Source organism: Oncorhynchus mykiss, chromosome 26 (genome assembly GCF_057628025.1).
Source record: "Oncorhynchus mykiss isolate SJ-2025 chromosome 26, ASM5762802v1, whole genome shotgun sequence".
Lineage (NCBI taxonomy): Eukaryota > Metazoa > Chordata > Actinopteri > Salmoniformes > Salmonidae > Oncorhynchus > Oncorhynchus mykiss.
Genome location: NC_143047.1, coordinates 10,753,690 through 10,768,236, shown reverse-complemented (window position 1 = coordinate 10,768,236; position 14,547 = coordinate 10,753,690). Strand labels below are relative to the sequence as shown.

The 14,547-nt window shown below is 40.5% G+C and overlaps 1 protein-coding gene across 14 annotated transcripts in view; it reads left to right on the top strand.

Annotated features, from left to right (window-relative positions):
• Positions 1-14,547, top strand: part of phkb (phosphorylase kinase, beta) — a 59,595-nt gene that overhangs the window by 11,479 nt on the left and 33,569 nt on the right. For all 14 annotated transcript variants that reach the window (XR_016492225.1, XR_016492226.1, XR_016492227.1 and 11 more), the window contains 7 exons: positions 1,922-2,021; positions 3,419-3,526; positions 3,626-3,706; positions 5,938-6,053; positions 9,177-9,240; positions 13,069-13,164; positions 13,720-13,917. Coding sequence is in view for 11 of the 14 variants with exons in the window: in XM_036963410.2 (XP_036819305.1) it covers positions 1,922-2,021; positions 3,419-3,526; positions 3,626-3,706; positions 5,938-6,053; positions 9,177-9,240; positions 13,069-13,164; positions 13,720-13,917 (763 nt within the window). In the remaining 3 variants the exon portion in view is untranslated. The remainder of the gene's footprint in view (positions 1-1,921; positions 2,022-3,418; positions 3,527-3,625; positions 3,707-5,937; positions 6,054-9,176; positions 9,241-13,068; positions 13,165-13,719; positions 13,918-14,547) is intronic.

Genomic DNA, 14,547 nt, shown 5'->3' with positions numbered 1-14,547 from the left:
TTAATTTTTCTCTAGTCCCCAGGCACAATGCTCTCGCCTTCAGACATTCTGTTGATTCTGTATCTGATTATAAAACAGGTCACTTTTTTCCCTTTGTGGTAATGTGTCCTTCACTTCATACAGTTCAAGGGGAGCTCTGAGATACTCAAAATAGTCAGGGACTTTCTCCACTAGACCTTCTAACCAAGTGCTCTTTCGAAACCCACGGGTGTGCATTTTTTTTCTCCAACGGGACACGAGAGTAAAAATAGAATGTTCAAGTAGACCAGAGGGGCCTACTCATTCGTCATGGTTTCTTCCTGTTAAAATTGTCACAGGAATTTAATTAAGACGACTCCAATCTGACAGCACAGGCCCAAACCATTACTTACCCTCCCATGTGACTAGAGAGGACTGGAGTGGGTGCTTTATATTGGAGTAAATGGGTGGATGGATGGGCAGATGCCCATGCACTGGTGGAAATGTATGTTTCAAAGTAAGTGAATGTCATTAATGAAAACATACGAGGTCTACTTGCAGTGCATTCGAAAGTATTCAGACCCCTTCACTTTTTCCACATTTTGTTATTTTACAGCCTTATTCAAAAATGTATTCAATAGTCCCCCCCCCCTCATCAGTCTACAGTACACAAAATACCCCATACTGACAAAGCAAAAACAGGTTTTTAGAAAAAAAAAAATTGAATTCATGAAAAAGACTGAAATATTTACATAAGTATCCAGACCCTTTATTCAGTACTTTGTTGAAGCTCCTTTGGCAGCGATTCCAGCCTTGAGTCTTCTTGGGTATGATGCTACAAGTTTGGCACACCTATATTTGGAAACAGGATGCACATGAGCTCAATTTCGAGTCTCATAGCAAAGGGTCTGAATATCGAGAGCATCCTGACTGGTTGCATCACCGCCTGGTATGGCAACTGCTTGGCCTCTGACAAGGCAAGGCAAGGCACGCAAGGCACTACAGAGGGTAGTGTGTATGGCCAAGTACATTACTGGGGCCAAGCTTCCTGCTATCCAGGACCTCTTTACCAGGTAGTGTCAGAGGAAGGCCCAAAAAATTGCCAATGACTCCAGCCACCACAGTCATAGACTGTTCTGTTCTATGTACATATTAACTAAATTACCTTGACTAACCTGTGCCCCCGCACATTGACTCTGTACCGGTACCCCCTGTATATAGCCTCGCTATTGATATTTTATTGTTGCTTCTTAATTAGTTTTTATTTTATTTATTTCTTACTTCAGTTTATTTTAGTAAATACTTTCTTTAACACTTTTTTTCTTAACTGCATTGTTGGTTAAGGGCTTGTAAGTAAACATTTCACTGTAATGACAAATATGATTTGATTTGAATACTTATGTAAATAAGGTATTTCTGTTTTTTATTTACCAAATTTCCAAGAATGTCTAAACCTGTTTTCGTTTTGTTATTGTGTGTAGATTGAGGATTTTTTTTTTTTTTATCCATTTTAGATTAATGTTATTAAGTTACAAAATGTGGAAAAAGGGAACAGGTCTGACTACCTTCCAAATGCAATGTAGATGCCATTGTTTATGTCAACAGTATACTGGAAGCATTTGGGTCATTTTCAAGTGTGATTTTGATGAGAGGTCAATTGGAATGTAGTATGTCCTTGCTTGTCTTAGGAATAGGAATAACAACTGTCAATAATGTCACAACTGTCATTAATGTCCTAAAATGATTTAAAACCTGTCTATGACTGTGTACAAATACAATAGGTTGTCCCCATGTAATATGTACCATTTAATATATGCACAGACAGGATAACCAGACCCTAGTAATTGTGTGTGGTGAAAAGTAGGATAATTTAGGATGATTTAACATGCTCTTCTGCTCGTTGGGCCGTTTTTTTCCCTCCATCTCATTGTGGCACATGGCGGCGATCAACCCTGTCGTGCAGACGCATCGATGATGACATGGGACGCACCCATGAGTTGGAGCACTCAGCCATCAAGTGCATGAGGGGCATCCTCTACTGTTACATGCGCCAGTCTGACAAGGTGAGTCCACAAACGAAACGTCAGACCACAGGAAACACTGTAGTTCATTCTTAGTGATCTAAACAAATGCCATTATCCAGTAATGAATATAGATTTTTAGCAAACACAGAAACTGTCACTAATGGGGGGGGGATGAAGATCTCTCCTTTTACTGATCTTCTCTGTTCTCACGCTTCAGTGGTTTATTATCTCGCGCTTGGACTGGTTGTATCTCTATGTGGATGGAATAATATAGATGTTTCCAAATGGTTTCTGCCTCAACAGAACCCTTTTGTTTAAAGCATCTGAGCAGACCGTTCAGTCAAAATATCAGCGTCTATATTGTTTAAAGACCTCTATGAAAGCAGCTTTAGTACAATAGAACACTGGTCTTGTTCTGGTCTGTAATTGCACATCTCTGTTGGCTTTTGAAATGGTTTTGTTTCATTTGCTCATGACCTTGACGACCTAATTTATGGGAAAGCTTTTCTGTGTCTTAATTATAATGCACCGTTTCTTCAGTTAATTACACAGTGCAGCGCTCATTAACATCTGTCTCTGGCATTCACAGAGAACATGCCATTTTTAATGGACCCACAATACAGAGCGACTAGGAAGCACATTTTTTATTTATTTTTTTAAACAACTACAGAGCCATTAAAGAGAGGGCATCAAAGTTTACCACAATGTACCAATGAAACTAAACACAGTCTTAACGAATTAGCCACACGACACAAGCTTCTCAAATGTTTTCTGACAGATTTAGCTCCGGAACCATTTCACGCTAAGATCACACACACTCACTGACACACAGTGACATTTGGCAAGATTCATAAACAGCACTATTGTGGAAATGCACTTTCAATACAAATGTTAGGCTATTTTGGAACGGAACAGTTATTGGTTCAGTCAGTGCCAAATGTTGGCACAAAATAATGTACCATGTGAAGCAAACTCAAACAGAGTGTAACTGTTCTATGTGTATCACGCAAATCTGACCTGGGATGGTTTGAGGAGGAGAAGTCATATGTGTACATCTTTGGCATGACTCAATAATTGCTTAATGCACCACGATATAAATAAATGGTATGTCTGTTATTCATGCATACCAGCGGTTTGCTCATGTCTTCAGAGCCATTCATTCAAAATTCTAGTGTGTGTGCTAGTGATGACGCAGTGGAATATCCATGAGCCATCCTAGTCCCGGTTTTCACCTCACGTACCTTTTTGTGAGGATAGGATAAATAATTGAAATATGCCCAGTGAGTAAGGTGTGTGTGTGTATATATATATATATATATATATATATATATATATATATATTGATTTATTTTATGGACTGACTCCTCTTTTATTTGCCCTTTCGTTCTCTTTTTCTCTTCCTTTCACTCTCTTTCTTCACCTTCATTCTATTTCAGGTGGAGGAATTCAAACAGGACCCCAGCCCCTCCAAGTGCCTGCACTCAATATTCAATGTCGACACAGGAGATGAGATTCTGTCCTACGATGACTACCATCACCTACAGGTAAACCCGCTCACAAACATTGTCATGATAATGCATAAAGTCCGAACGGATTCCGGTCTCACGCTCTTCACCATTGTAAATACCGTCTCCCTCCGTCAGATTGATGCCTTGTCCCTCTTCCTGCTCTATTTGGTGGAGATGGTCTGCTCCGGCCTCCAGATCATCTACAACACGGATGAGGTACGGCCCACTGGCCTTAGGCACGTGACCTCTCTCTCAGAAAGAACACGTCTGTCTGCGGAGCACAACTCTTACGCAGCATGGCTTCTTCATAGTGATTCGATGGGGGGGGGGGTAATAGAGTATGATCAACCTAAGGGGAAACCCAGTGTCAACAGGGAGCAGAAACGAACATACGGACAAGACTATAAACAACGCAAGCCAAGAAAGCTCCTGTGTGCCAAAGTGCCCTGAGACAGTTAATCGTAGAGACAGCAGCTGAATAAGCAGTAGTTAACGGTCCATGCATCTTTAGAAACGCAGCTATTTACATGTGATGATTTGATGACTATGTAACGGTTTTAAAATTCAATACACCTGCCTCTTGACTTACACTAACTTATGCAGCACCCTTTTTCATTGGTGAGCAAATTATTGAGTTGGAGGCCTAGTAAAACGGACAGCTAAAGTAATAGCAACTCCTTCGTTATAGTGGTCCTTTAAGGTGGCTGCAGCCGTAAGTGCTGTTAATTCTCTTATAGCCCTTTGGGAGATTTGAAATTCATTAATTCCATCTCTTAATTCAGTTGTCTGCTCACTGGGAGATTTACTTTTAGGCACAGGGGTGAAATTATTGCCTTCAGAAAAAGCTTTCTTTTTTTTTTGATCCAGACTTATCTTCAAAAATAGAGCTGTTCTAGAACATTATGCCCGGAAGCAATTACAGTGAGCATTCACTTTGTTTACAGAAAATTGAAAGCCTCACATTAAATATATATATATTTTTTTTTCCCCCAACGGCAAACAAATTGCCTGTGTAGCTTCAATGGGGCCAGTCCTATTTGCAAAGCAGACCTAATTTGCACATTTAAATAGTGCTTATTGAGCTGCGTAATACAAGTAAAGGGCATGAACATGAAATCAACGAGCATGTATCCTTTTATTAATCTACATCAGAACAAATAAACAGGAAATGGGACTCTTAATGTGTGTCATTTCTGCACCGCATTTAAATGCATCTTTTGGTATTCTCATTATTCCAATTTTGGCTCTTAGCAGTGGTTCAGTATATTTTCCCGACTGGAAGTTCAATACAATTGAATCTTGCAGTATTAATACAGGTAGATGCTTTGTGTGTGTGTGTGTGTTTTGTGTATGCGCCCAACGTTCACGATGATACTATCAAGATTCCAGAAAGATACCTCTCAGTCGTTAAGACAAATTGAAAAATCCTATGCTTCTTTCTCTAAATATTGAACGTGCGTGGGTGACAGAGAGGAACAAAATGGCGCAGTTTGAGTAGATAGGGGTGAGACCAGGTGGGTCTGAGCAGGTGTGATGTCGTTGATGTTTGTGTGAGTCGGTATTGTTGTCTTTTGTATGTTTTGTGTTGTACTTCTTTTTTTTTTCTCAATAAAAAAGGTAATCAAGATCCTTACATTAATCATTCTATTAAAGCCCAAAATAAAATAACCCGCAATGTCCTTATTTCAGTGGCTCTGTTTAGTTCCCTGTCTTCTCTCCTTGCCTGTCCCATTTTTGTACACTTTAGGCCCTGTCTGTTTACCTGTTGTCAGTCACATCTCCCCCAGTACTTTCACATTTTTCCTTCATGGCCTCTTAAGTCATAATTTAAAAATATTTTTGTGAAGTTTCCGTCTCTTTTTTTTTATTTCATCTTGATTTAACCAGGTGGGCAAGTTGAGAACAAGTTCTCATTTACAACTGCGACCTGGCCAAGATAAAGCAAAGCAGTTTGACACATACAACGACACAGAGTTACACATGGAGTAAAACAAACATACAGTCAATAATACAGTAGAAACAAGTCTATATACGATGTGAGCAAATGAGGTGAGATAAGGGAGGTAAAGGCAAAAAAAAAGGCCATGGTGGCATCTGCACATAGAGAAGAGCCATTCCTCCTTGTTCCAGATGAAATTAAGGACATGGTTTTGACTACCCATGTGACTGGGTGATGTTTGTCTTTTAACTTGGGGCACACAAATGTTAATTCCATCAGGGGCAAAATGTTAATGTGTTTTATTCAATAAATAACTTACTGAAAATGTGCATGAAATGAGAGAATAGTTTATTCCATTTAAATGTGAGTACATTCTTCCCGAAGTTGCATGAGCTCTTCTTTTGACAATATGATTACACAGTACAGTTTAATTCCAGGGAGAAAGCGTTCAATGTTGAGATTGAGAGATCTCGTTCATGTGATATTGTCGTGTTTTCTACCTCTGCAGGTATCTTTCATCCAGAACCTGGTGTTCTGTGTAGAGAGGGCGTACAGAGTGCCTGACTTTGGAATGTGGGAGAGAGGGAGCAAGTACAACAATGGAAGCACTGAGCTGCACTCCAGGTCTGTCTTGTCCTCCTCTAGTGAATACTTTGATTTATAAAGATATGAACACATTGCTAGACAGTCTCCACACATGGAATGTGTTAATCTCTCCACAAAAAAAAAAGAGGATATATTTTAGGGTAGTAAAGGTAATGTCGATGACCTATCATTGGAGCAGTAGAACTGCCTCTCCCTCTCCCAAGACCTCGATAATGATTCTGTTTCCTCTGTCCCTTATCTCTGGAAAACATTGGTTTCTTCTAAAGAATGTAGCAAAATTGGTTGCAACTTACCACCATTTCCTAGAGAAAAAAATCTGACTTTGCATTCTACATAGACAATACTTCGACACCATGTCCATTAGTCAAATTCAGAATGACTGATTTGTAGTTCAGTTTCCATAATACACATTAAAATGCAGTAATGTAAACAGAGAGCAATTGCGGGGGCAGAATAACAACTTTTTACTTTCTGAGTTCATTATCTTCATGCGGAGTCATTCACCAAGTTTCAGGGGCGCGGTTACAATGGGGGGGGGACTGTTCCATTAACTCAGTGTACCAGACTGCCGATGGGTACGTAGGCCTGTGTGTGGCTGAGTGTCAGGGAAAGCTGTGATGAATGCCTTCATCTAGAGAATTGAATCATGATATTCAAGCTCGGCTGAAAGGAAAATGGCAGTCATTATAAAACAATGTTAATGTCATCAATCCTAGATGGTATTGAGTTTGTGCAAAAATGGCTAAGCTGTAGTCCTATCGAGCTTGGTTACCCCTTGGCAATCTCTCGCCAAGTTAAAATATAGAGCAACTTAATTCTAATATTTAGCTTTGTTCAACTGCGTTAGGTTTCTAACCTATAGTAGGTTTCAACCGAACTGCACTCATTGGGACGTGTTGACAGAAGCTGTCAACATCAGTCAGGATGAATTACATCATAGAATAGTACGTTAGTGTATGTATGTTTCTCCCTTTTGTAAAAATTGTATGACAAGATACTGTGTTGTGCTTGTTGTCTGCAACTTGTTACTATTATCAAACCAATGCCCACCCTGCTCCCTGAAACTACAGCACTGTGTGCACATTCAATGTTTTCAACCTTCGACCAAGGCGTCACGCTCACTCAGAACTGTTGACAGCTCTTACGCATTATGTCCAGGCAAGTTCGGACAGAAAATCAATAGACTTTCAAAAAAGGCCTCATGTTGCTTGATTGTGATCATTGCTGCTGATTTTGTCAGAGAGGGAGCTGAAGTTGTGTTTTGGGAAAGCTGGTTTCAACTATGTTCTGTTATTTTTCTGCATTTTTGTATCGGTTTAGGCCCTGTGTTTGTGGGATTGAACACCTTTTTTACTTGTCGGTGTATCTTGCAACTCTCCTTGCCACGTCGTCGTCTTCCTTTTATAGAGACCTATTAAGAGGGAAAGGAAATGCACTGCTATTTTCTCTGCATAGTAAAGTGCACAATGATTTCAGCAACAATTAAATCTACAAGTCATCTGTTTGCATTACATTATTAAACTATTCAAATGTATACTTGTAGGCATTTTACAGTATAATTGTAAGGCTCGTTACAAGGCAAGGAGTGTTTGTTTTGGGAGTCATGTGCCTTGTACATAGGGGGTTCATAAAAAGTTTAACCAAACCCCCATTTATAAAGTATCTCCAGTTGAAGTTTACATACACTTAGGTTGGAGTCATTAAAACTCATTTTTCAACCACTCCACACATTTCTTGTTAACAAACTCTAATATTTCCAAGTTGGTTAGGACATCTACTTCATGCATGACACAAGTCATTTTTCCAACAATTGTTTACAGACAAATTATTTCACTAATAATTCACTTTCACTAATAATTCACTCGCAATTCCAGTGGGTCAGAAGTTCACATACTAAGTTGACTGTGCCTTTTTAAACAGCTTGGAAAATTCCAGAAAATGATGTCATGGCTTTAGAAGCTTCTGTTAGGCTCATTTACATCATTTCAGTCAATTGGAGGTGTACCTGTGGATCTATTTCAAGGCCTACCTTCAAACTCAGTGCCTCTTTGCTTGACATCATGGGAAAATCAGAAGAAATCAGCCAAGACCTCAGAAAAAGAATTGCAGACCTCCACAAGTCTGGTTCATCCTTGGGAGCAATTTCCAAATGCCTGAAGGTACCAAGTTCATCTGTACAAACAATAGAACGCAAGTATAAACACCATGGGACCACGCAGCCGTCATACCGCTCAGGAAGGAGACGTGTTCTGTCTCTTAGAGATAACGTACTTTGGTGCGAAAAGTGAAAATAAATCCCAGAACAACAGCTAAGGACCTTGTGAAGATGCTGGAGGAAACCTGTACAAAGGTATCTATATCCACAGTAAAACGAGTAGTATTGACATAACCTGAAAGGCCGCTCAGCAAGGAAGAAGCCACTGCTCCAAACCGCCATAAAACAGACTACGGTTTCCAACTGCACATGGGGACAAAGATTGTACTTTTTGGAGAAATGTCCTCTGGTCTGATGAAACAAAAATGGCCATAAAGACCATTGTTATGTTTGGAGGAAAAAAGGGGGGGCTTGCAAGCCAAAGAACACCATCCCAACCGTGAAGCACGGGGGTGGCAGCATCATGTTGTGGGGGTGCTTTGCTGCAAGAGGGACTGGTGCACTTCACAGAATAGATGGCATCATGAGGAGGAAAAGTATGCGAATATATTGAAGCAACATCTCAAGACATCAGTCAGTAAGTTAATGTTAGGTCGCAAATGGGTCTTCCAAATGGACATTGACCCCAAGCATACTTCCAAAGTTGTAGCAAAATAGCTTAAGGACAACAAAGTCAAGGTATTGGAGTGGCCAACACAAAGCCCCGACCTCAATAAAGTGGTGATCCTAACTGACCTAAGACATGGAATTTTTACTAGGATTAAATGTCAGGAATTGTGAAAAACGTAGTTTAAATATTAAGTATTTGGCAAAGGTGTATGTAAACTTCAACTGAATATTAAGTAACCTGTGTATGTTAGTCTTGCATATAACTTGGAGCCATGGAACAGATCAGAAAATGTGTGTCCTATGATATTTCAATTATAAATACCATTAGTGCTTTCAGGTTTATATTGGGTTTCTTAAACATGTTCTTTCTTTTGCAGTTCTGTGGGGCTGGCTAAAGCTGCTCTCGAGGCTATCAATGGATTCAACCTGTTTGGGAATCAGGTATTTGATTTATCCTCCAACTTTCATCCACATTCTGTCAAGAGACCTAGCCATTGTCCTCACTTACTCTGAAGATAAGAGTTTAGGATTTTAATGACCGAACTGCGTATGCACCTCTGGTGTAACAGCGTCTGATGCGTTAAGATTGCATTATAGATAGTGTGTAACTGATCTAATGCTTCAAATTGGGAGTCCCATTACATCACCATCCATCTTCAAGATCTTATAGATGGTCATAGTACAACAGTTCTCAGAGATTTAATTAATCACATTTCTTTAATATATATTTAAATTTGATTGAACCTTTTATTTAACTCGGCAAGTCAGTTAAGAACAAATTCTTATTTACAATGATGGCCAAACCCGGACGACGCTGGGCCAATTGTGTGCCGCCCCATGGGACTCCCAATCACAGCCGGATGTGATGCAGCCTGAAGCCGGTGATGTGATGCAAATGACCGGATATCATCATTTTCTGCCTGTGGAAAGTGAACCACACACTCAGGGGGTTTATTGAGTGGGCTTGTGTTGTACTCGGGGCTGACTAGCTAGATGTCTATGCACTAACAGCTTTGATAGATTACTGCTGTTCCCATTTCCTTGATTTCCTTGCTCCTTTCTGGATCAGACATTTTGTAGGTTTAATTTGTTTTTGCTGTCTAGAGTAAAGACGGGAATGTGAACATCCATTCTATGTGCTAATGGATTGGAAAACTGAAAAAAAACCTCCACTTAGCATTCTTGTTTTTCTCAAAACAGATTTCTTTCTCTTCCATTTTGTTCGTTCATGCACGCAGCACGACGCATTTCAAGCAAATAAAGCACAACAACAACATTGTGTCCCGTGTGAACCTACCATGAATAATATCTTACCCCTAGTGATTATACAGTTCCTTCGGAAAGTGTTCACAAACCCCTTGACCTTTTCCTAATTTTTGCTGTGTTATTTCAAATGGATTCAATTGATCGTTTTTGTGTCACTGGCCAACACACAATACCCCATAATGTCAAAGTGGAATGATGTTTTAACAAAATAATTGAAATGATTTCAAAATTAAAAGCTGAGATGTCTGGAGTCAGTAACTATTCAACCCCGTTTGTTATGGCACGCCCAAATAGGTTCAGGAGTAAAAATGTAAGTTGCAAAATGCAATAATTGTGTTTAACATGATTTTTGAATGACTACTGTATCTCATCAGAGGAAGAAACCGCTCAGGGATTTCACAGAGGTTTAATGGCTGTGATAGGAGAAAACTGAGGTGGGATCAACAATAATGTAGTTAGTCCACAATACTAACCTAATTGACAGAGTGAAAAGAAGGAAGCCTGTACAGAATACAAATATTCCAAAACATGCATCCTGTTTGCAACAAGGCACTAAAGTCATACCGCAACAAATGTGGCAAAACAGTCAACCTTTTGTCCTGAAAACAAAGTGTTATGTTTGGGGAAAATCCAATACAACACATTACTATCATGTTATGGTTATGCTTGTAATCATTAAGGACTGGGGAGTTTTTCTGGATAAAATGAAAATCCTAGAGGAAAACCTGGTTCAGTCTGCTTTCCACAAGACACTGGCATATGAATTCACCTTTCAGCAGAACAATAACCTAAAACACAAGGCCAAATCTACACTGGAGTTCCTTACCAAGAAGACAGTGAATGTTCCTGAGTGGCCGAGTTAGTTTTGACTTAAAACTGCTTGAAAATCTATAGCATGGCCTGAAAAATGGTTGTCTAGCAATGATCAATAACCCATTTGAAAGAGCTTGAAGAATCTTTGAAAAGAATAAAGGGCAAATGTTGTGGAAAGCTCTTAGAGATTTACCCAGAAAGACTCCCGCTGTAATCGCAGCCAAAGGAGATTCTAACATTTATTGACTCAGGGGGTTGAATAAGATATCAAGATATATTCATGTTTTATTTTTCATAATAGTTTTTTGTGTATTTTGTGTAGATTGTTGACAAAAATGACAATTAAATCCATTTTAATCCCACTTTGTAACAAAACAAAATGTAGAAAAGTTCAAGGGTTGTGAATACTTTCCGAAGGCACCTTATGATCGTTATAGTCTCTTTTGCTACTGTTATCAGTGATTTAATGAAGGGCTCTTCTTCTTAGCCACCTCCTTCTTCATCTAATTAATCCACTGCCAATGAGGTTAAATTGACTCATTGATGATCAGAGTTTTAGATTAAACTCTGTGCCCCACTGGGTTTGGTTCCTGTCATTAGGCAGTAGTATAGTAGTGGCTGGTGTGTCTGGGGCTGCTGTGTGGGGATGGAGTGGCTATGAGTCATCACCTAGGTTATTAATGATGTGCCCTCAGTGCCCCTCTGACTTCCCTCCAGATTTTCAACTGAGAATAAGCCATGATCAGTGACTCTCCCCAGCTGTGTTTCTTAGAGGCAACAGCCAATCAATGACTAGCCAGAGCACAATGGTCGAGAGGGAGCCAATCACTAACTTTACCCAGCTTTTATGTGTGGGTTGTCAGTTTATTAAGTGACTGCCTGCTTCAGAGCAAAATGTGGAGTGCAATCAATAAAGGTACGGTACTAAGAAGCGTAGGTCACAGTGGAGACCACGTTCTGTGCTGTCACAATCATTTACATCCCATTCCACCAAACCCTGCAGTATGTACAGTAAATCACTAAAGCAGGCCTGATGAGAGTCACTCTGATGGCTAAAAGCTTTGGTTGGCTTGTTCGAAAGCAGCATACATAATGCATTGTGCAGAAACTGCTTTTTTTTTTTTTTTTGCCTTAATGTGAACATTTTTGAGGTGTCAGTGAACAAACGTGTCCGGGAACATTTGCAACAGACATTTTGTGAGATGTGTTAATCCAGAAATGGTACAGTAAACTAACCCAGAAAAAGCACTCAGACCCTCATTTCAACAGAGGGGCTCGAGGGTAGGTAAATCATACCGTGGGCAAAGAGTTTGCAGTGTAACAACATGATGTGGTATCGAGGTGATTGGATGGCCCTTCATGGATGGAGTGCCCCCGCACTGTGCTCAAAGCATAGAAAAACTAGGCTTTTTAGCTTTGTACCCAAAAAGATCAAATGGTCGGGCAATACTGACTCTTTTGTAAGAGTAAGGTTGTAATATTGCTGCCTTCGTAGCTGGTTTTGCTCAGCAGAGGCGGCAGGTGAGACGTTGGAGGCTCGGAGTGTGTGCAGCACTTCATCCTCCGGGCTGGATTCACAGTAACGTAAACAAAACGGGTCTTCTGCCATGTAGAGGATGTGCTATGTCGTGTGTGTGTACACGTTGGTACGTGTATCCGTGAGCGAGTGTCAAAATCAAATCGTATCAAATTGTATTGGTCACATAGACATATTTAGCAGATGTTGTTATTGCGGGCGTAAAGAAATGCTTGTGTTCATGGTTGTGACATTTTGATGTTGTTTCCTGCGTATTAAGGCTTCTTTTCAGGGAGCTAGTGGAAGTGGTGGTGACAGCTGCAGTGCGACAGGCCTATATCGGGTCATGCTGGGAACAGCCAGTAGCTGCCATCCATGCCCTGCAGTCCCATGGCTCACTAGTGGCACAGTTCAACAGCACGGACGGAATGGCTATAAATGTGTCCTAGATGTTTTGAGTTCTGATTGGCTGTGAAAGTCGGTGTTCAACCAGGTTTCCTATATGCGTTATGTCCAAACATGTAAGCACATGCAGGCTACATTGAATCTTGCATTGTGACAAAACGGAAGCGCTACAATTTTCATCCACATCGAATCGGTAACAGACCTTGTCTGACCTGCATCAATCTTACAAGCACCAGTGAATATGACTCGTCATCTCTGTGGGTCTGCAGGGTTGCTCTTGGTCTGTCATCTTCGTGGACCTGGATGCCCACAACAGGAACAGACAGACACTGTCCTCCCTCCTACCCAGAGAATCCAGGTCCCACGTGAGTAAAGACAATTAAACCACTCATTGCTAAATACCACTCCGTACCCAATGATGTATTGGCTCAGTGACCAGTCCAGTCTCCCAGTTCACCAGTAAAGAGGGGGCTAATAATTTTTCTCCGGCAGTAAGAGCAACTTGACAGAAAAGTGCTCCTGTAAATGAATTGGTTTAATTAGGGGAGATGGAAGAAATGCATTGGCGCCACATCTACAACATGGGCTAATGGGAGGGAGAGGTGGGGATGGAGTGAGAGAGGGCTGCGGAGGAAGGAGGGGAAGGGAGTACAGTACAAGGCTTATGCAAATAAAACGTTGAGCATCTTAATTATATATGAGTCTCTGACTAATGTGTTATTAAATGTCAGCCTCTTTAATTTTGGAAAGTGACCATTAGCAGGGAGAGAAAGAGAGTGGGTCCCTTAGTCTCTTAACCCTTTACTAACTACCTGACAGCTGGCACATGGGGGTGAAGGGTTGACTTAGGAAATGATCAAAAACGGGTATCTGTGTTTTAAATGCTCCGCATTTTAAACCTTCTTTGAACCCTAACACAGAATACGGACGCTGCCCTCCTGCCCTGCATCAGTTACCCTGCGTTCGCTGTGGATGACGACGCCCTTTACAGTCAGACCCTGGACAAGGTGGTGCGCAAACTAAAGGGGAAGTACGGCTTCAAGCGCTTCCTGCGTGACGGCTACAGGACCGCCAATGAAGACGAGAATAGGAGACACTACAAACCGGCTGAGATGAAGGTCTGTGGTTTAGTTTAAAAGCCAACCCTGCAGACTGATTGTGATGACTAACATGTGCTACTCTGACTTGACTTTTTCCATTTCAGCTCTTAAAACCCCTTACGCTCTTCGTGAATTGGCCTATTATGGATAAGGCTAAATTGAAGGGTTTCTTACATAAGAAATACGGAAAGCATATGCATAACAATGGTAGCAATTCAAAGGGAACCGTTTGGAAATTATGGGGAAATTATTAGACGTAAGGTTAGGACACAGTTCACCTGACATGGTTGGCATAATTTGAAAAAAATGTCTATTGACAAAAGGACTATCTAAATGATAAAATATGATCTTAGTCTTAGGATTTCACTACAAATACAAATACTAGTGAATTCAGAGAAGCAGATATGAATTTTGGTGCGCATAGACTGGAGACACAATTGCATTCTGATGTGTGGTCCGTGGCAAAGTTTCTCCAACAAACAGGCTCATTCTGTTCAGGACAACCCAGGATGTAACACCACGTCATCTTGTAACTGCACATCAAACATGGTGATTATAAATGTTGGCATTACATGAGTTTTATGAGATAGCTAGCAGTTGATGCTGTTCTTCAATAACACAGACCCCAAAGCAAGGGGGAAAAAAGAA